Source organism: Schistocerca piceifrons, chromosome 3 (genome assembly GCF_021461385.2).
Source record: "Schistocerca piceifrons isolate TAMUIC-IGC-003096 chromosome 3, iqSchPice1.1, whole genome shotgun sequence".
NCBI classification, from domain to species: Eukaryota; Metazoa; Arthropoda; class Insecta; order Orthoptera; family Acrididae; genus Schistocerca; species Schistocerca piceifrons.
The window spans coordinates 835,227,289-835,250,786 of NC_060140.1; the positions used below are offsets into that span (position 1 = coordinate 835,227,289).

General features: G+C 41.6%; 1 protein-coding gene across 1 annotated transcript in view; it reads right to left on the bottom strand.

Moving 5' to 3' along the window:
- The window catches only part of LOC124787974 (alanine--glyoxylate aminotransferase 2, mitochondrial-like), a 188,286-nt gene that overhangs the window by 103,261 nt on the left and 61,527 nt on the right, over positions 1 to 23,498 (bottom strand). Inside the window, exon 2 of the mRNA XM_047254987.1 lies at positions 13,112 to 13,194. Within this exon, the coding sequence (XP_047110943.1) occupies positions 13,112 to 13,194 (83 nt within the window). The remainder of the gene's footprint in view (positions 1 to 13,111; positions 13,195 to 23,498) is intronic.

A 23,498-nucleotide genomic window follows, 5' to 3' on the forward strand; every position in this document is an offset into this window, starting at 1 on the left:
CTAAATACAGGCAATTATAGTGATGGGGTCACCAGTCCCAAAGGCATTTTAAAGCTATTGCCAGCTATCCATTCCTCCCAACGGAATTGGTGTATTCCTTCTGTCTGTGTCTAGTGTGCTTTGTATGGTCAAATGTGACAAAGTTTTTCAAGTGTTTGCACACCATTTAAATGAGGTAGGACATGGGAACCTTCCCAGCATTTATGTAGAGGGATGTGGAAAAACACCTAAAAACCACATCCAGGCTGGTCAGCATGCCATTCTTCATCATTAATCAAAGCACATTCAATCCAGGGCTGTCAGGCCTCCTTGTGTCCTGGAAATGGGTGCTTTAACATGCTTCACTAGCCCAGATCATATGTAATTTGTTTTTTAACAGATACAGTGGCTATATCTCTTTTTTCTTCTTATCCCTTCTTGTGTCTAACAGAATATTGATGCCAAAAGAGTAGCAGAAATTTCAACTTCAACACAATATTAATGGACCCTCATTTTTGTGACAATTTGTCCCAATTCATGCTGAACCACTTCTGGTCATCACTGACGAACTATTACCTCAACATTTTCTGGAAAATACTGATTGGCTATTATAAGAAAATGCCCCATCATAAGAGGGTTACTGTAAATAAATATTAAGAAGACAAAGGCAATGGTAATTATGGTAACTACAGAGAACAAGAGAAAGAGAATCAGGAAACTGGAATCGAGCTAATAAAGCAGTTTGAGATGTAGAGCAAGAAGTGTTATGAAATATGACAAAGAAAGAAAAACATCTACAGAAATTAGAAACAAAAGTTTTAAAAAAATCTATGAGCTAACTGTTACACAATTTGGGAAATAGTAGTGAGATCCTTTTTATACTGCAAAGCCTTATATGGCACTGAAAAGTGGAAATTATTAGTGTGCAGTGCAGCATCTGAAAGGGTTTGAACTACAGGATTGCAAAAGATTGAACATGAAATGTAGAATGAGTAGTGGTAAAATACTAGAAAGATTCACAAGTAGAAAAATAATATATAAGACAGCATTTATAACAACAGCTGTGTAGAGTGAATAGTGAATGAACAAAATATCATATGAAGGACAAGATACAAATAAATAAATAATAACTTTATCATAGACCAAACCAATAAAATAAGATAAAAATAGAAAGTCTGAATAATACCTTAATGTCTACATGATCACACTTACATGTTTCATACAACAATAGTTATCTACATTTTTAGCAACAGAAACCTGTTCACAGTAAATATTACTCCTTGCCACTAACGTAATAGTAATCATTGATCTTTGAATGTAGGTCTTAATATAATTTGCAGAAGTTGCTAATAACGTGCTTTAAATTTTCACTTGCATTTCTAAGGATTCCATATTTCTTACTTCATGTATTGTGGGAGCCTGGTAAAGACTTTTGCATCTAAATACACAAACCCACTCTGAAACCCAGACAAGAAAAAAGTTAACACTAAAATTTTTTTAGGAAAAGGATAAATTGCTACTCACTGTAAAGACAGCACACTGACTTGCAGACAGGTGCAATGAAGAGACTGTTACACATTTACCTTTCAGCCAAAGCCTTCTACAGAAAAGAAAACACACACACACATTCACACAAGCAAGCACACCCCAAGCACACATGACCGCCATCTCTGGCAGGCAACTTAGATAGAATGTAGATGTCACATTACTTTAAAACATTGCTCTTCTCAGCATCCATTCTTTCCTTTATTTACTGATACTTTTTTCATTGTATTCCAAACAGCACACACAGTAACTTCCCAGCCATACTGTACCAACAATTTCATACATGCACAACATGTGGCTACGTGACCAACCAGATTGTTGATGCAATATTTCATGCCCAAAATTCTTTCCACCACTAATTATAATTATTCCTACTGATTACATTTCTTCCCTCATCCTCGCATATTCCCACATTTTATTTTCCACACCTACTCACGGCACACAAACTCATGAACCTCAATCTAACCAATAACCCCAAATTTGCACATACTCCTATACCTCATCCGTCCCTTTTTTCCCAAGTTTTTATACATTTTTACGTATAAATGCAAGTTTGTGCATATTTTTTGGTTGTACCATATATCTGTGCCTATTTTTATGAGCTTGTGTGCTCATTTTGCATGTCTATACGTATTTTTACACTTTTTTTTTCTTTTACCCAGCTCCCCTCACAATCACCAACACCCTTGTTTGTCCATTTCTACATCATTCCCATTTTCCCTAATGCAACCCTGCCACAATGGATTCCTGCTCCATCTTTCTGCACCAGCTCAATAAAGTATCCCTTTTCCTGGCTAAAACTCAGTCCCACACCCTATTCTTTAAATGCTGCCTAAACTGTAGAATGCCCCCCAACGACCATAAAAATTCCTTTCTCTGCATCCTACCCCTTCCTTTCATAATGACCTTCATCTTTTCAGATTCTGCCAGTCCCTGGCCCTCACAAAACTCGTATCGCAAAAACACATCTCCATGTCACAGGTATCCGAGAACCACTTCTGCTTCCTCCGCAAGGTACTGCTACTGTGCAATCCCTACTACACACACCACATCTCTGAAATTGAATCCCTCACTCTCCAGCACCCGGAATGGCATTCCAGACACCACCTCCATAAGTTATCCAACCTGCTGACACCCTGCTGCCGCCTTGGGACGCCACTATCCAATCTCTATCCTCCGCACAACTTCCAGGAGTTGCTTACCTCCAACATGGCCTCACCATCCTTCCCTAGATCCATTCCTAAGAACACCAATGTTTCAGCAGAAGAACAGACAGCCATACAAAACCACAAAACAAATCCTGACCTAATCATCCGCTGTTGTTACAAATCACCGTTATTACCTAGCAGAACCCCTCTGACACCTCCACATATAAACTCTGTCAGAATGATCCCATCCTAGAAGTGCAACACAACCTCCAGCCCATGCTTAATGCCTTAGGCCCTCTCCAGAACCTCTCCCCTGAATCTATTCCCCTCCTTATCCATGAGACATCCTCCACCTCCTCCCCCCCCCCCCCCCCCCCCACACACACACCCCAACCTTCTATATGCTCCCCAAAATCACAAACACAAGAGTCCTGGGCACCCCATTGTAGCTAGTTATTGCTAGTTATTGTGCGCCCACTGAAAGAATTTTGCCCCTCATTGACCTACACCTCCAACCAATTGCCTGAAATTAGGCTCCCACATCAAAAATACCAACCACTTCTTTCACTGACTCTCCACCATCCCCAATTTTTACCTCCTGAAGCCCTACTCATCACTGCAGATGCTACTTCCGTATACAGCAACACCCCCCTTGCCCATGGTCGCGCCGCTACTGAACACTACCTCTCCCAGCACCCTTCAGACTCCAAACCCACTACCTCATGCCTTATACACCTCACAGACTTTATCCTAACAAACAACTACATCTCCTTTGAAGCAGAAGATATACAAAGAAATCCGCAGCACAGCAGCAATGAGCATCTGCATAGCACCCTCCTATGCCAACTTTTTTATGGGCCATCCATTATTATTGATGCCACCTTACTTTACACTAACATCCCAAATCCCATGGCCTTGCTACTATTATACACAACTTTTCCTGATGCCTGACTAACTCCAAACCTGCAATCTCCTTCTTGGCCACCCTGGCCAACTATATCCTCACTCACAATTACTTGACCTTTGGAGGCATTGCCTACAAACAAACCTGCAGTACAGCAATGAGCACCCACATGGCACCATGATATGCAACCTATTCATGGACCATCTAGAGCTGGCTGTTCCAACAGAGCTCCAGGGAGCCGGAGCACTCTGGAGCGCTCACTGCAGCAGCTCAGAACCCGCGTGGAGGGGGAAAGCAAACTCACTGACCCCTGGCTGCATGCAGCTGCAACTGACAATAATCCGTGTTCAATGACAGCCATGACTAGCCACGGGAGTTCTGTACCTCTATTGGAGAATACCTTTCTATTCATTGAGAGGGATGGTCATCCGCAGTTTCTTGTATGTCAAAGTATTTAATTCTGTGAAGAGGTACAACATACAACAACATTATACACGTCTTCACGCAGCGCACTATGATCAGGTAGAAGGCCTTGCATGCAGAGAACTTGTAACCAGGCTTAAGAACGACATACCAGGAGATGTAAGTTTAAAAACGGTTTCGTAATATGGAGGGTATCAAAACATGCAACATAGTTCATGTTCTGTAATGCGATTATAACTTTCAGGTGAATGAGAGCAGAGAAAACACTACTGAATCCGCAATTCAAACAAGCTACAGGTTCGCTCACATCATTGCGACGAGTGGCAAGCCATTTTTGGTGGGACCACTCATAAAATCGTGCATGGTAGCAGTTGCAGAATGTTGGTTTCCAAGGGAGGTGCAGGCAATTGAAGGGGTTTGCCTGTTGAAGCAAACAATGTCTCGTCAAATCCTGGACATGGCAGCGGATTCAGAGACACAGCTCAGGAAAAAGGCGGAGAGCTTTGTTGCATTTTCGCTAGCGCTTGACAAAAGCACCGACATATCGGACTGTGCTCAGCTTGAAGTCTTTGTGTGTGATGTTGACATGGAGTTGCAAGTAACTGAAGAACTCTTGGATGTGGTACCACTCGATTACACTGCAACAGGATGTGAGATTTTTGAAGCTGTTTGTGAATCAGTGGACAATATGAGTTTGCCATGGCATAAGCTCCATTCTGTAGCAACAGATGGTGCACCACAAATGATCGGGCGTCACCAAGGTTTTGCTTCTCATTTGAAAAATAAACCCAGGGACGAATTCGGGAAATACATTTTGACTCTTCATTGTTTTATTCACCAAGAGGCACTGTGTGCTGAAACAGTAGAGCTAGGTGGCATAATGAAAGATGTCGTGAAGTGTGTGAATTTTGTGCGGTGTCACGGTATGAATCATCACCAATTCAAAGGATTCCTGAAAGATATGGAAGCGGAGTATGGGGATATACCTTACCACAGTACAGTTTGTTGGCTGAGTCGGGGAAAAGTTCTTGATGTTTTCTTTGCCATTCGTGAGGAAATATTACTTTTTCTCGAAATGAAAGGGGAAGAAATGTGTTGTCTGAAAGATATGAAATGGATATCAGACCTGGCGTTCCTAGCTGACATAACTATGCATCTGAATAATTTAAATCTGTCATTGCAGGGCGAAGGGCAGCTAATCGTTGACATGCACAACCAGATCAAAGCATTCATGGAATAGTTACATTTATTTGAGAGGCAGATGAGTAATGGACATTTAATGTTCTTCAATCATCTTGCTTCTTTAAAACTACCTGAAGGTACTACTTTCACTGATTACCAAGCAAAGTTAAAGCAGCTCATCACGTCGTTTGAAACACGATTCCGAGACCTCACTAGTTTGGAAATGGAACTTAAGGTGTTCAGCACTCCTTTTTCAGTTTCCCCCAATGACTTGTCATCATCACTTCAATTGGAGATTATTGATTTGCAAAATTCAACTTTGTTGAAAGAGAGGTACTACAACATGTTGGATTTGTCAGGATGGTATCGTTCATTACAGCAAAAAACATTTCCCAAGCTTCACAACAATGCCGCTCAGATCATGTGCATGTTTGGATCTACATATTGTTGTGAGCAGCTTTTCTCAGGAACGATCATTTCTTCAGGATGCAACGATGAAGACCATTCTCCGCATTAACGCTGCGAACACTTTGACGCCTGATATTTCTGATCTTGTAATGAAAAGAAAATGTCAAGCTACAGAGACCCATTAAATTTAGTATGCAATTTGTTGTAAAACAGTTGTTTCTTATTTATTTCCTGAGCAATGTATTTCCTGGTGTAGCATGTCACCATGTCTTAGCAGCTAAGAGTAAGAGGTTGTCGATCATGTAAGATGCAGCTGGCACATCAAAACGCTTGCCTTGCCACCTGCCTCAGCCAGCCATACCACATGCCGGCCCACTTGAATGGTCACAGCGAGCGACACGGCTCCCTGGAGCAGGGAGCACTCCACAGCTCACAACGGAGTCGACGAGCTGGAACAGCCTGATCTAGAGGAATCCTTCCTAATCACTCAGAATCCCAAACCCGTCACCTGGTTCAGATTCACTGATGATATCATTGTAATCTAGATCATCGGTGAGGGCACCCTATCCACATTCCTCCAGAACCTCAACACCTTTTCCCCCATCCACCTCACCTGGTCCTCTACAACCCAACAAGTCACCTTCCTCAGCTTTGACCTCCACCTCAAAGATGGCTACATCAGTACCTCCACCATATCAGACCTAACAACCAACAGCAATACCTCATCTTTGACAGCTGCCACCCATTCCGTACCTAAAAGTCCCTTCTATAAAGCCTAACCACCCAAGGCCATCCCATATGTAGTGACAAGCAGTCCCTCTCCAAATATACCAACGGTCTCACTGAGGCCTTCACAGACTGAAATTATCCTCCCAGCCTTATACAGAAACAGGTCTCCCATATTTTATCTCTCCAGTCACCTACCACTTCCCAGAGTCCCTCTGTGCGGCCACAAAGGAGCATTCTCGTCATAACTCAGCACCACCCAAGACTGGAGCAACTGAATCACACTCTCCACCAGTGTTTTGACTACCTTACACCATGCTCTGAAAGATGAATATCCTACCCACTATCCTTCCCATGCCTCCAGAGTGATATTCCGCTACCCACTGAACCTAGGAAATAACCTCACCCATCCTTACTCCACCCCAGATCCCAACTCTTTGTCTCATGGCTCATATCCCTGTAATAGATCTAGATGCAAGTCCTGTCCCACACATCCTCCCACCACCATCTACTCCAGTCTGGTCACAAGCATTACTTATCCCATCAAAGGCAGGGCTACCTGTGAAAGCAGTTATGTGATCTACAAGTTAAGCTGCAACCCAGGGTTATGGGTTTTATGTGAGCTTGCCAACCAGCAGGCTGTCTTCCGCACAAATGGCCACTGACAAACTGTGGCCAAGAGACAGCTGGATCACCCAATTGCTGAGCATGCTGCCCAACACAACATTCTTCCCTTCAGTGACTGCTTTACATTTGCGCCATCTGGATCCTTCCTACCAACGCCAGCTTTTCTGAATTGTGCAGGTGAGAACACTCCCTGTAATATAGCCTACATTCCTGTAACCCCCCTGGCCTCAACCTTCATAATTCCCTGTCGTTCACGCACTCATCCCCAGTCCTGCTTCCACTCCAGCACTACACAGTCTCCTATTCCACCTATGCATCCACAGTCCTCTTTCCCTTCCTCTGTTTCTCTCCTTTCCTGCATCCCTTCTGCACCTCCCCCCCCCCCCCCCCCCCCCCCTCTGTCTAACTTCCAGACTGCACCTAGCTGCCCTTTCATGTCCTCACCCACTTCATCCCTTTATGCTCCCACAAGCAGCACATTACTGTCCCCCATCCCTAACCTCCTATCTCACCCTCTCCCCACCCCAGCCTCCTCCTTCCCCTGCCACCCAGTTGCTTGTCCCATCATGCACAGTTGCTCACAGTCTGGCCTCAGAGGCTAGAGAAAAAGGTCATGTGTGTGTGTGTGTGTGTGTGTGTGTGTGTGTGTGTGTGTGTGTGTGTGTGTTTTGTCTATTTTAAAAGAAAGCATTTTGGCCAAAAGCTCACATGTTTAGCAGCCTTTCTGTTGTGCCTATTGGCTTCTCAGCAGCTGCTCTATAAGGTTATTAGTTCTTGGTTACTCCAATTAGAACAATTCACTTACTTCAAACTTTTTGGTGGGCTTGGACATTGGCATACAAATTAAAATCACCTCCATAATGTAGTATCATTATTTTACATTTTTCTTATTATTTCAGTTAAACAAACTCACATGACTGCCTACTGTGTCTTTGTTCCTTTTAGTTTCCCTGATTTTTATACTGTTGTCTAATATTTAATAAACCTGTAGTATTTCAACAGACTGAATGTATACACAATGCATATCTATAAATAGGTATGGCACACAAACACTCAGTTGGTGTGCAGGACAGAAAATGTTAATGTCATGTAATTTGCAGCTTATATTCAGCAGCTATTATGGAGACAGTCTATACATTGTGGCATCGACAAGTACGAACGACCTATCTCCACCATTGCAAGTTCTTTGACTCTGTAACCTCACGGCCCACGCCATCTTGCTAGTTCACTGTATGACTTGTTTTTGTGGATGTCTGTATCAAATATACCAAGTCTTACAGAAATGAGTGTGTTTCCTTGGGCTACAACACCAACAGAAATCCTATGTGGTTATCCTGCTTCGGCTGCCCCGCTACCGTCACCACCAACCAGGGCCAGCAGTTTAAATCAGCACTCTTTGTCCAACATGCCAGCTGTGTTGTTTCAATAAATGTCACATGACTGCCTACCACCCCCAAGCAAACGAACTGGTAGAATGGTGCATCACACTTTCAATACAGCACTGCGATGTAATGACAGTCTTTGGACCGAGGCCCTCCCTTGGGTACCGCTCAGCCTATGATCATTATACAGACCAGATATCGAGGGCACCATGAGTGAGTTCGTCTATGGTGAAAGCCTGTCCTCCCTGGGGAGCTGTTACAGCCTACCTCCCCCCAACAACCCCACCCCCCTTCCCAACTTTATAAGCTGGATTCAATCCAAACACATTTTACAAACATTTTGTAACGAAGCAGGGTTGCCCACTGCTATCCTGTTTTGGTTTTACATGCCTTCAGTAACTTAGTTAAGCAATGAATTTTTATTTATTTATTTATTTTTTTCATTTTCACTACTCAGATTCCGACAACAGATTCTGTGGCCTTCAGCCTCATCGTACAGAATTCAGGAATAGTTTAAATAAAATTCCACTAGTAAAATCTATTATTTCAGTACATTCTAATGTTTATTCTGAAAGTAATGAGCTAATTAGTTTTATTGGAAATGCATCCTATTAAAAGTTATGAACAATGACGTATATTGTGCAATACATATTAAGTAAAATTCGAGAGAGCTAATAGATCAAATTCAGCTATAAGACTGCATCCAAAAGAAAGCCTAAATTTTACTGATTCCAGCAAAGCGTTTAAATTAACCTAAAATCTATTAGTTAAATAGATATTAAGACTTGAAATCTGTAGCCTGTATGACTTTCAGTGCCAATAGTGACCAAACTACTAAATAATTCCGAGATCTGTTTTGATACTTTTGCTACCTTTATTTTTCTATGTAAAATGACTCCAGTCTCAACTTTGTAAGTGCATTAATTAAAAATTAAGTAAATTTGAATAAGTAAAAATTATTGTTCAAGAGGGCTGCCATGGTTATAAGTTGGGAATTCCCACTGCGGATGCATAAGTTAGTTCCGCGTATTTAAATTGATACAGCTCACTCATGTTATTTAAGTAATAAAACCCAATAGTTAACTTCAAAACCAATTAGAAAGGATCATTTTAACCCTGGGAAATTATAAACTATAATATATTAACAGAAATAGTCAAATATTCAAGCACTTGTCTATATAAGGTCCGAGCTGGTGCAGTTCTCAGTCAGTTCTCAGTCAGATTCTCATGGAGCAAAAGTGCAGCAAGTTGGTTAATTTTTCCAGTCGGTACCAAAAAAGTGTAATTGTGAACACTGTTAAAGACTGGAAGTTTTTGACCTACCTAATGTGACGATTAAGTGTAAGAGGCCTGGTCACATGAATATTGTGTGTGTGAGTGATAACAAATAAATCACACTGTGGTTGTCATAAATGTTCAACAATGAATACTGTCTTGACTTTTGATTTTGGAAAACTTAATCTAGGATTCTGGCTTCTTAATTTTAGTGTGATTTAGGTGAGATGGACGCAGCTACCGGGAAGACAATATTGAATAAGCAAAGCAACGTAGGTCGGGAACACTGCGCACTATCTACTGGGTGAGGAAATGTTTCAATACATCCGGTTTTGACGTGAACTTTAAGTGGCGCTAATACAAGGATACAGCCCGGCACGTTAAAATTTCCCTGACCCCCCCTCCCCCCCCAATCTAGCCATACGCCATACTCCTGCCCGCTCCTAAGTGCCCTCCAATCTCCTTTCATGCAAGTTCCTTTCTCTCTACAACGACACCATCCAGGCCCCATTTGCCCCACCATATTCAGGCCCATATGAGGTCATAAACTGCACTGCTAACACGATGGACATCCGGGTTAAAGGTTCACCACTCACTGTTCTTCTCCACCGTGTGAAACTGGCACACCTCCACCCAGCATCTTTCATACCCGACGACATTATGCAGCCTCCCAGCACTGAGGACCCACACTCAAGCTATGACCCCTCAGAGCTGCCACTGCAGCCCTCATCAGAACATGCGTCTGCATCACCATCAATACCGCTCCTCAAGTTCTCGCCCTCTCTCTCTCTACCACCTCCCCACTCCTTCCTCTATTGGTTCTGCAAACCGATGTCCTGCTCGAACTTGTGGAGGACATTACCATCCCCATCGATGACAACCACATCTTCATCCTGCTGCAAGACAACTCGTCTCACCTGACCGGGGACCTAGTTCATCAGTCGACCGCCGGTTCCAGCCTACTCCCACGCGGGGTCGACCATATGCTCCTCTGAGCTACAGTAACCCCCCTAGGGAGGGTACAGTCTCTCCCCACACCGCTCCATCCTCACATGCAGGACATGCAGCCCGACATCTCGTTTTCCCACACCAGCTACAAGAGTTCCAAGTTTACCTCCCAGCGTGGTCCCTGCCGCAACAACCTCTGGAGATGCACATCCACATCCACATCCACATCACATCACATCACTGCCTTCACTGTCAGACATGCCCCCCTTCCACTGCATTAAAACTGTGATCCACACTGTTGAGGGGGGGGGGGGGGGGGGCGGCTGTACGAATGACATATCTCTGCCATCGCAAGTTCTTTGACTCTGTAACCTCACAGCCCACGCCATCATGCTAGTTCGCTGTATGACTTCTTGTAATGTGGACGTCTGTATCAAATATACTGAGTCTTAGAGAAATAGGTGTGTTTCTTTGGGCTACAACCCAACAGAAATCCTGCAGTGTCATTATGTAATCTTCAGTTCAGTTCACACTATGCATGTGGGGTCTCCTTTTGAACCTGTAAATATTGCACTAGATCCTAACCAATTGGTAATGGAGGTGAGTGTCACATCTTGGAAATGAGAGTCAGTTTCAAACCATACATATTGGTACTGTCAGTGAATGTAGGCCCATCCCAACCAGTTTCTAACTGAACAGCATGCAGTGGGCATTTGGAGTCAAGTACTCTGCAAAAGGCCACTAGTTGGAGTAGCACATAAAGCAGGACATCTCCAATGTGCCTAACAACACAGAAACTGGACAAGCAACATGTAGGTTGGTCTGATGAGTTGCAGTTTTGCCTCTTTTCAAATGATACAAGATGCGAGTGCACTGAAGGCCCAATAATGCAATTAAATCACATTTTACAAACTGGATAAGCAACATGTAGGTTGGTCTGCTGAGTCGCAGTTTTGTCTCTTTTCAAATGATACAAGATGCGAGTGCACTGAAGGCCCAATAATGCAATTAACTCACAGAGTTTGGAGAGTATCATTCAGGATAAAGGTAGTTCTGTGATGTTTTGCTGGTGTTTTTCATACCACGACCTGCGCCAGTTCATCCAGACTATCGTGAACATGAACCACGGTGTTTGTTTCAACATTCTCAGTGATCCAGTGTTGCCTTTTCCCCTGCATCTTGATGACGCCTATGAAGTGGACACTCCCAATGTCCAGGATAACAACAGCCATATTCATAGCATTGCGTACAAATGTTTCTGATTTGACCGACACTCAGGCATCCTATTGGGCCACGAGTGACCTGCTAAATCACCTAATCTTAATCCCGTAGAAAATGGAGTGACTAGTTGGAACAGCAGGTCAAATGAGCAACCAACATCATGGCAATTTGGTAGTTCTACAGGATCTAATTAGGAGTAAGTGGATTCGCCAGGATATGATAGACTGAAGAAACTTGTGGACTTTCTTTTTTGCTGAATTGAAGCCATTGTCAACGCAAGAGGCAGTATTACACTACATCATGAAATCTTTTGTGGGTGACTAATTTTTTGTCTGGTGTGCTGGGGATGAGATGCTATGAAGTGATGATCAGTCTGTCCCAGATTTACACATCATCCTAGCCAGCACCACACAGCTGTTCACAACGTAGCTGTCCCCATAGGGTAACTGTAAACATGGTCTCACAGATTTCACTATCCCTTCTTTACACATCATGTGGTTCATTGTCATGGATCCCTCCATCACACTTTACTGTGCCATGCAGATTCCAGCAGAAGCCAAAACAGGCCCCTTGATAAGGACTTTTGCCACAGAAGTATTGCCACAACAAATAGCCTATAAAAGAATCCCATTTCTGGGCGGAGACCTTCATATCTTATCAACACAGCATAATTTGCCATCTTGTCTCTTATTCAGTCCATACAGTATCTAACACCACAACTAAGCAACTAATCTGGATATTTTGGATGCAGATGGCAAAAGCATAGAACAGGGCAAACTGCAATGCAGCACTCGGGACAGTGTATATGTTAGTGTATATGCTATCAGGGATAGCATGGTTCTACATTAAGCACAGGCACCTTAAACAGCATTTCACTTCAAGATATAACCCAAGTGAATGTTATTCCAGTAAAATCTCTATATTAAATGTTGTTTAGCATAAAAATTCTTTATTTGTTAAATGATAAATTCCTTTGTGGTTTTTATTTTTCATTCATATTGTGTAAATCTGCCATAATGACAAAATTGTTCATAAAATTTTGACAGAGCTAGTATAAACTGGCTCCTTCTGTCTTAAAAATGTTATCCATTGTCACCAACCTATCCTTAAAAAGCTATTCCATAAAATTAACAACCCTATTATATGATACAAAACATCATGAAAAATCATATAAAGTTGTATGCATCAATCTTATTTTCGTCTGTTAAATATTTCCAGCTCCATTTAGAAGAGCAAAGTGAAAAAAAGTTTACACTACATACTAAAACAGTGTTGGTATTAAGAAGTAAATCTGTAGACTAGTCAGTAATAAATACACTGCATCTGAGACAGTTTTGTATTACCTTGTATGGCTGTGGCTTAAAATCACAAGGAGGTAATTTTGGTTCTTCAGTCACTGTTGAGTATGTTCTCCATTGTAAACCACCTGTTGTTTAAGGAATCAAAGTTATTATCACCAAGTGAATATACTACTGCACAAAGTAAATAATCATACTCATGTGGAATATGGTTTTATGTGCTGTGCAGCAGTTTAATTGTAGTAGTAGCTACTGAAGATACAATGTTCTAAACTTATAAGTAAAGCAAATATACAATATGAAAGAAAAATTACTTCTTGTTTGATTTTACAGAAGTATTTTGATGAATTATCGTGCTCAAAAGTGGCACAAGTAAGAATGATCAGTCACAACCTTCAACTAATAAATACATGTAAGGTGAATGCAGAAATAAATGGTATAACGTGAGGTGCAAAAGTCTAAATTCAGATTGCAGAAAGGTTAATTAAATTCTTCAGAAATTTGGATGTTTCTTACCCTTAAAGAGAAGGTAGTTAAGTAATCAGGAAGGTAGTATGACACATATATGAACAGATTTAAAATTTAATTCAGCCAATGGTACAATCTTTAATTTCCTAGTCCCTGATTCTTTAAAGAACCAAACTTCCATGTATAAAACAGCTTCAAACATACAAATGAGTTAATGTGTCAAATATTTGACCTTAAGCGTATGAGGGAGAAAAGGCTTGTAATTATGTTTAAAGTTTGTTGGGAGTCACTAAGCGCTCTCATTGTCAAACAGGTGAATAATAGTGTGGGTAATTTGCACTCTGTTTTAAGCAAAAGCTAGTTTTTCAGGCATCTCAATATTTACGACACGTCTGCTGAACTATGAGGGGCAGTCAAACGAAAAGCAAACACCCGCCACAATGGGGTCATTCAATGGTTCCATTCAAAAGTAGGCACCATATATGCCAAGACAGTTATCTCACTGGGAAATTAAACAATTTATTTCTGGTTTGTGAATGGCCACTGATGGATCCACAACTGCACAACTCTTGCACTTCCTCATCTGACTGAAATTGATGTCTATATATGTCTTTCTTCGGGGTCGCCAAAGATGTAAAAATCACACCATGGAAGCTCCGGGCCATACAGAGGATGTGGCAATGTTTCCCAAACAAATCATGGAAGCATAACCTTCATCTGACTGGCAGTGTGGGGGTGGGCAACACAATGATTCTGTTCACCAGCTTTCTGACAGCCCGAGGGCAAATGGCAAAGTCAGCAATGCCAAAGAAATCCAAAGCTGTTTCCAACAGTTTTGGTAAAGTTATGGTGACCTTCTCTTTCAGCTGCAGTGTCCCTCTGCTCATAGAGTTCCTGGAGCATGGAACCACAAACAAGCTGTAGCTCTTCTCAATGGGATGAAGGCTACGCTTCAGCATTTGATTGGGAAACATAGCAACATCCTCTGTACAGCCTGGTGCTTTCGTCATGTTCATATTATTTTCACAGCTTTGGCGACCTGAAGAAAGACATGTGTGCATGTCGGTTTCAGTCAGGCAAGAAAGAGTAAGAGGGGTATGGTCGTGGATCCTTCAGTGGCTGATCATGTTCTAGGAAACAGGAACTGACCACTTCATCTCCCAGTGGGATAAATTTCATAACATGTGCGGTGATTATTTTTTAATGGAACCATTCTATGGTCCTATTGTGGCAGTTTTCAGTTTTTGTTTGACTGTCCCTTATATGTCTTGTGCAATGATATAATTTTGCAGGTATATTCAGTGGCATATGTAGGTACTGCATGCAAAATGTGTTGCAAATAGAGTTAGTGGAAAAGAAGTAATAAATTAAAATGTCATGCCTGATGCAGTTGTTTTACTGCATGAACAGTGAAAATGTAGTAAGTAATAAACTTATTCCCTTTCAACATTTTGTGTGGTGTGTCAGTGACAAAAAGTTTTATAAATGTGTGAAATTATGTGTAGAGTTTGTTTGAAACCACTAAGAGCTCTCATTCTCAAATACTGGATGAATGTAGTCCGAGTGTTTGCATGCAGTGAATTGTGCTGCCTCAAGCTGTGTACATAATTTCTAAATGCAATACTTGTCTTACAGTGAGAAACCTTGAATGTTAGACTATAGCTCTTAATAAATAGATTATGACACCATTTTAATTTTTAAATCCAGCTAATAATTATATGAAATACTGAAAATCAAACTTTTGTTGCCTCTGGCAGCTGTTACATAGGCAACCTACAACATGGGCCATGTGACCCTGCAGTTGGTTAGTCATATAGTAATACACATTTAGATTTTGACGGAGAAAATAAATCTACATGATTTTGTAAGTCATTCATTCACACATTGTTTTCCATAAATCCCTTAACGAAGGAAAGCCTTGAGCAATCTGTAACTAAATCGAAACTTTTCCAGATACTGTGAAGTGCATGGCATAGGGTACTTCCTATTGTACCACATATTATGGTTCCTTCCCACTCCTTTCACACGTGAAGTGCAGGAAGAATGACTATTTAAATGAATATGCATGTTGTAGTTCGCCAATGTGGTCCCTACAGGATGTTTGGGAGGCTGTAGTGTATTTCTAGATCACTCACTTAATAATGGCTCTGCAAATATAAGTAGGCTTTTGTAGAATAATAGGCACTGTTTTTCAGCCAGTTCTGGATTTTCATGATTTCTGTGATGTGTCAAACAAACCCCAGTACCATCTGTGGTTTTTTTATATATATAAAAACAAAGATGATGTGACTTACTGAACGAAAGCGCTGGCAGGTCGATAGACACACAAACAAACACAAACATACACACAAAATTCTAGCTTTTGCAACAAATGGTTGCTTCATCAGGAAATAGGGAAGGAGAGGGAAAGACGAAAGGAAGTGGGTTTTAAGGGAGAGGGTAAGGAGTCATTCCAATCCCGGGAGTGGAAAGACTTACCCTAGGGGGAAAAAAGGACGGGTATACACTCGCACACACACACATATCCATCCACACATATACAGACACAAGCAGACATATTTAAAGACAAAGAGTTTGGGCAGAGAGGTCAGTCAAGGCGGAAGTGCAGAGGCAAAGATGATGTTGAATGACAGGTGAGGTGTGAGTGGCGGCAACTTGAAATTAGCAGAGATTGAGGCCTGGTGGGTAACGGGAAGAGAGGATATATTGAAGAGCAAGTTCCCATCTCCGGAGTTCAGATAGGTTGGTGTTGGTGGGAAGTATCCAGATAACCCGGACGGTGTAACACTGTGCCAAGATGTGCTGGCCGTGCACCAAGGCATGTTTAGCCACAGGGTGATCCTCATTACCAACAAACACTGCCTGCCTGTGTCCATTCATGCGAATGGACAGTTTGTTGCTGGTCATTCCCACATAGAATGCATCACAGTGTAGGCAGGTCAGTTGGTAAATCACGTGGGTGCTTTCACATGTGGCTCTGCCTTTGATTGTGTACACCTTCCGGGTTACAGGACTGGAGTAGGCGGTGGTAGGAGGGTGCATGGGACAGGTTTTACACCGGGGGCGGTTACAAGGGTAGGAGCCGGAGGGTAGGGAAGACCTGCCAGCACTTTTGTTTGGAAGCGGAAAGACTTACCTTAGGGGGAAAAAAGGACGGGTATACACTCGCACACACACACATATCCATATCAACCTCCGCTAATTTCAAGTTGCCGCCGCTCACACCTCACCTGTCTTTCAACAACATCTTCGCCTCTTTACTTCCGCCTCGACTGACATCTCTGCCCAAACTCTTTGCCTTTACAAATGTCTGCTTGTGTCTGTATGTGCGGATGGATATGTGTGTGTGTGTGTGTGTGCGCGCGCGCGAGTGTATACCCGTCCTTTTTTCCCCCCTAAGGTAAGTCTTTCCACTCCCGAGATTGGAATGACTCCTTACCCTCTCCCTTAAAACCCACATCCTTTCGTCTTTCCCTCTCCTTCCCTCTTTCCTGACGAAGCAGCCGTTGGTTGCGAAAGCTAGAATTTTGTGGGTATGTTTGTGTGTCTATCGACATGCCAGCACTTTTGCTTGGTAAGTCTCATCATCTTTGTTTTTAGATATATTTTTCCCACGTGGAATGTTTCCATATATATATATATATATATATATATATATATATATATATATATATATATATATATATATATATATATATATATATATATATATAATTTATTTTTTATACACTCAGTACACCACCGCTGTCATTCGGTATGGGGGCTGCATACTTCAACAATATTCTAGAATGGGTTGCTAATGGTTTTAAGACCAATTTCCTTTGTAGACGGATTGCATTTTGCCTGATCATTATGGTTCATACTGCTACAAATTGTTACTTTTAGGTATTTGTATGAGTTGACCTATTCCAGTAGAGATTCTTTGGCATTATAGTCATGGGACACATTGTTTCACACATTGTAAATGGCACACTTTCACATTTCGGAACATTTCAAGTCAGTATCCAGACTTTGCAACATGAAAATCTTATTCAAGGTCTTACTCGATACTTTCACAACATTTTTCAGATAGTACTCCAGTATATCTACATCTGCATCTATACTCTGCTAACCACTGAGGTGGATGGCAGAGGGTGTGTCATATTGTACCATTTATTAGGGTTTTTTCCTGCTCCATTCACGTATAGAGCACAGGAAGAATGATTGTTTGAATGCCTCTGTGCGTGCAGTAATTTTTCTGATCTTATCTTCAAGATTTTTATATGAGCGATATGTATATTCCTAGAGTAATCATTTAAAGCTGGTTCTTGAAACTTTGTTAATAGACTTTCCCAGGATAATTCACATCTTGTCTGTGACACTCTCCCATGGATTAAACAAACCTGTGACCATTCATGCTGCCCTTCTCTGTATATGTTCAATATCCCCTGTTGGTCCTATCTGGTACGGGTCCCACACACTTGAGCAATATTCTAGAACTTGTCACATGAGTGATTTGTAAGCAATCTCCTTTGTAAACTGATTGCACTTCTCCAATATTCTACCAATAAACCGAAGTCTACCACCTGCTTTACCAACGACTGAACCTACGTCACCCTTCAATTTCATATCCCTACAAAATGTTACACCCAGGTATTCGTATGAGTTGACCGATTTCAACAGTGACTCATCAATATTATAGTCATGGGATACTACATTTTTTTTCGTTTTGTGAAGTGCACAGCTTCAAATTTCTGAACATTTAGAGCAAGTTGCCAATCTCTGCACCACATTGAAATCTTATCAAAATCTGACTGAATATTTATGCAGCCCCCTTCAGACAGTACTTCATTATAGATAACTGCATCATTTGCAAAAAGCATGATTTTACTATTAATATTGTCTGCAAGGTCATTAATATACCACATAAACAGCGAGAGTCCCAACACACTTCCCTGGGGCACACCAGATGTTAGTTCTACATATGGCAATGGCTCTCCATTCAGGGTAACATGCAGTGTCTTCCTTATCAAAGAGTCCTCAATCCATTCTTAAATTTCATTTGATACCTCATATGATCATACTTTTGACAATAAGCGTAGGTGTGGTGCTGGGTCAAATGCTTTTTGGAAATAAAGAAATACTGTATCTACCTGATTGCCTTAATAAAAAGCATTCAGTATGTGATGTGAGAAACTGCGAGTTGGATTTCACATAATCGATGTTTTCAAAATCCACGCTGGTTGACATTGAGGAGGTTATTCTGTTCAAGACACCTCATTATGTTTGAGCTCTGAATACATTCTAAGATTCTACAACAAATTGATGTCAAGGATATTGGACAGTAGTTTGTGGATCACTTCCACAACACTTCTTGTAGACGGGTGTGACCTGTGCCTTTTTCCAAGAACTGGGCACAGTTTTTTTGTTTGAGGGATCTACAATAGATTATAGTTAGAAGAGGGGCTAACTCACCTGCAAATTCAGTATAGAATCTGACAAGGATTCCATCGGGGCCTGGAGCTTTGTTCAATTTTAATGATTTCAGCTGTTTCTAACACCACTCACTCTAGTAACTTGTTTAATTCATTTTTTCAATGGTACAAGGATTAAATTGGGGCAATTCTCCTGAGTTTTCCTTTGATAAGGAACATCTGAAAATGGAGTTAAGCATTTCAGTTTTTGCTTTGCTACCCTCAGTTTCAGTTCCTGTCTCATTCACTAGTGATTGGACACTAAATGTGGTGCCACTATTGCCTTTACATATGACCAGAATTTCTTTGGGTTCTATGGAAGGTCGTTTGACAATATTCTGCTATGGTAGTCATTGAAGGCATCATAAATTGCTCTCAACAGCCAAATGCGTTTCATTCACCATCTCTCTATCTATAGTCCTATACTTTATTTGACACTTATTGTGCACTTCTTTAGAAGTTTCTTTACAGCGACTGTATACTATTGATGTTCCCCCCCCATTGTGAACTGTTCTACTGGATACATATCTATCTAGTGCATGGTCAAGTTTTCTTTTAAACTTGCACCAGGGTTCCTATAAGTGCTCTTGTCCCATGCTGAAGGTTTCAGGTTCATCAGTGAGATATGACAATACTGATTTTTTATCTAGTTTGCTAAACATATATATCTTTCTACTTGTTTTATTTATCCTTTGTATTTTGGTGATCATTGTTCCCACAACTGTGTCAAGGTCACTGATACCAGTTTTGATATGGACATCCTCAAAGAGATCAGGTGTATCTGCTGCCAATATATTTTCATCACGAGTGGGGGTTCCTAACTGTCTGTAGTTGACGGTAGTTTTCAGAGAAAGTATTTATTTAGCAAAGTTTCACAGGATGCCGTATCATGCTCACCACTAACAAAATTAATTTTCCCAATTGATTGTTGGATGATTGAAGTCTCCACCGATGATTACAGTATTACTGGGAAACTTACATACAAGTGAACTTAAATTTTCTCTAAATTTTTTGGTTACATCAAGAGATAAGTCTGGTGGGCAATAGAAGGATCCAATTATTTTATGCCCACCCCTGTACTGAGTCTTGCCCAAACAATCTCACATGCAGCTTGAATTTCTATCTCGGTGGATTTGAGTTTCTTGTCTACTGCGACAGGTACAGCACCTCCATTTCTCTTTTGCCTATCCTTTCAGTATACACTTAAATTTTACCCAGAAATTTCACTGCTATTAATTTCAGGTTTCAACCAGCTTTCTGTACCTATTATTATGTGAAATTCACTGTTTTTCATGTGTGCTTCAAACTCTGGCACTTTGTTGCGAATTCTTCATAAGCTTACCGTTAGGATTTTAATACTTTCACCTGTAGGAGGCATTTCTTTTGCTCTTACTCTGATACTTCTGGTTTCCTACAGCTATCATTATCTAGTTTAGATGGAGAGTCACCTAATCTTAAAAACCCGTGTGTGCAACCCACACACAGTCAGCTACCTGAGTACCAGTTTCTGATGTGTAGTGCACACCTGACCTATTTTGGAGGAGCCTACAGTTCTCAACCCTAAGGCACATGTCCAGGAAGTCACAGCCTGGCTTGTCACAGAACCTTCAAGGTATTTTGCTCAGTCATTCCACTCAACTCAGAACCAAAAGGCCATGATCAGATCTGGGGACAACGCTGCAAATTGTGAGCTATGTTGAAACTCCAGAGGCAAGGCTAATCTTCTCAACCTTCTCTACCAATCACTGGAATGACCCAAGAATAACCTCAGAGCCCAGATGACAGGCATTGTTTGTTCAACGTGCATCACAATCTGCAGTTGGTCGCACCCTGTCCCCTCAATGGCTGCCGAAATAGCCTCACCAACATTTGGAATGAGGCCTCCAGGCATATACACAGAGTGTGCCTGGTGTCCTTTTCTGTCCTTGCTGCCATTTCCCTGAGGGGTACCATCATTTGCCATACATTTGAACTGCCAATGATTAATAGACCCCTACCCTTTTGTGTTTGCCTCCTCCTGACACCAGACAAAACAAATTTCCCCAAACAGGTGAAGTGAGTCCCGCTGATTCAGTTTCAGTGAGAGAAAGCACCAGAAACTTGTTGGATATAGAGGGATCGGTACAGTACCCTGAGTCCTCCCTGGTTACTGTTCACCCTGTACAGGATGCCTAGATTTACCATTGACACACCACTCACAGTCAATGTAACTGCATTGTCTGAAGAAAGTCATGTTACTAACACTATTGTCTGCCAGGTCTTCAGTAAAACTGCCTCTTCCCTAACAAGAAATACTCAGTCTAGTCCAACCTTCGTTTCATACCTCATATGATCATACTTTCATTAATAAGTGTTGGTACGGCACAGAATCAAATGCTTTTTCCAAGATATGAAATACAGCATCCATATGACTGCCTTTATCCGTAGTTTTCAAGATGCAATGTGAGGAGAGTGCGAGTTGCGTGCAGCTTGACTGGTGTTTTCAGATTTAGTTGGTACTGAGGTCATTTTGTTCAAGACACCTCAGATTTTTTTGGCTTCAGCAACAGATAGATGTGAAACAAGTCAGTGTTACATTATACTTTAAGACTGACAAGCAGCAACTGTAGGCTGCTTTTGTAAACTACACTAGTAACAAGTTATGATTAGTACCAATCTACTCACACTTTTAGATTACAGTACTTTGTACATGTATATTAGGAGAAAAACGCTACCGTAAAAAATGCCACGGAGTCTATCTAATATTACAGTAAAACCTCAAATTCACAAACCCGCTTTTGAAGAAATCCTGCTTTTAATGAATATTTCCGTCGGTCCCGACGAAAGTCTCATGAGAACAATGTTATTTCTCCCCACTTTTAACGAATCCCGCTTTAAGAAAAACATGATTTTAAGAAATAAACATGAAACATTTTGCAAATTAAAATACAGCTTTAACGCAATTCCCAATACGTCCATGTAGGTGTCATATTTCTTTCAGTTTCACGCAAGCTGTGCCAGTAATTATACTTCGTGTAGTTTGACACTGTGCCGGCAGTAAATGGTATCGATTCTTTCCGTCGACACATACCTAGATCGCAGTTTTTTGGTCTACAACTCGAATTCCCTTGCAGCGATACCTGAAAATGCGTTGAACGAATCGGACGGCGATTTCCGCCCTGCCCACCAGTTGCTCCGAACGCGGCAGTTGGCAGCCGAAATTTTACGAAGATGACGCTTGGGGCTGGGGAGACTGGCTTGGTGATACTGGACACGTCATGTTTATATGAAGTTTGAAACTTACATAATTATAAGTTTCAGAATTACACAACTATATGCAGATATCAGTAAAATGGCTGATTTCTTCGACAATAGCCTCTAGAACACAGCCTATAAAAAAGTATTAACGTACACAGAGAATTACCAAAGATTAAAGTCACTTCAAGCTTTCTGAAAAGCTTTATATATTTCCATATTTACACAGGAAATATTACATTGATTTTTAGCTTCAAGGTATTCTTTAAAACTGTATGGACAAGTTTTAATCAAATGACAGTTTAATTTTGAAAACAGGTGTTTTTATTATCTTACATAGTTTGGCAGACATTTGTATTGAAGGCATCCTATTTTTACAGGCTTTTCGTCAGTTAATTTGAGCCGATTTCTCTCGTTATGATACCATACCATAATCATTTTAATTTCTTGTGTGGCGGTTATGGACGTCTCTGTTTAATGATTCAGCATGGTTAGAACCAAGTCTCTAAGCTTGACAGTAATGTTTCTCATGTCCGTATTTAGACTACGCGCCCTTCATGCGACAGCCAGTAAAATAATGTGCGGCTGTGATAATGTGCAGCCACCGCCTTTTTTTTTTTTACAGGCAGGCCAGCAGCAGCATACTACACCGCTCTTTGGCCATAGAGAATCACAAAAGAGGCAAATGAAGACAATGAGAGAAAAAACATGGCGGACATATAAACGGAGACAAACGCTGTTTAAAATACATGGAGCCGTTCGCGGGCGTAGAGTCCAAGATAAAATTTGTTCAGACACTTGGACACATACATAGACGAAAATTGTCACACGCAAACGTGGGTGCACAAAACGAATAACACTGAACCACTTAAGCACAAAACAACGGCACACACAGAAACACGAGGCGTTGATCTCCGGCGCGCGAATGTTCACTAAGCGTGTACGAGTCCGGGGACCTGCCAAGAGAGGAGGAGGAGGGGGGGTGGGAGAGGGAGAGGGGAGAGCAGAGATGCCACAGGCAGGGGTAATAGGGGGAAGGGAGGAAGGGGGATGGGAAGCCCAGAGGAAGAGGGGTGGAGGAAGGGGGTTGGGGGGAAAAGGAGAGAGAAGGGAGGCAGGGTGCAGAAAGGAAAAGACACAGGAAGTGGGGGGGAGGATCAAAGTTGATAGGAGGGGTAGATGGAGGGGAGGAGGACATCATCAGGGAGGGGGAGCTGGCAGAAGTCACCTTGGGAGAGGGTAAGGAGGGCGGAGGGATTGAGACCGGGTGGGACGTG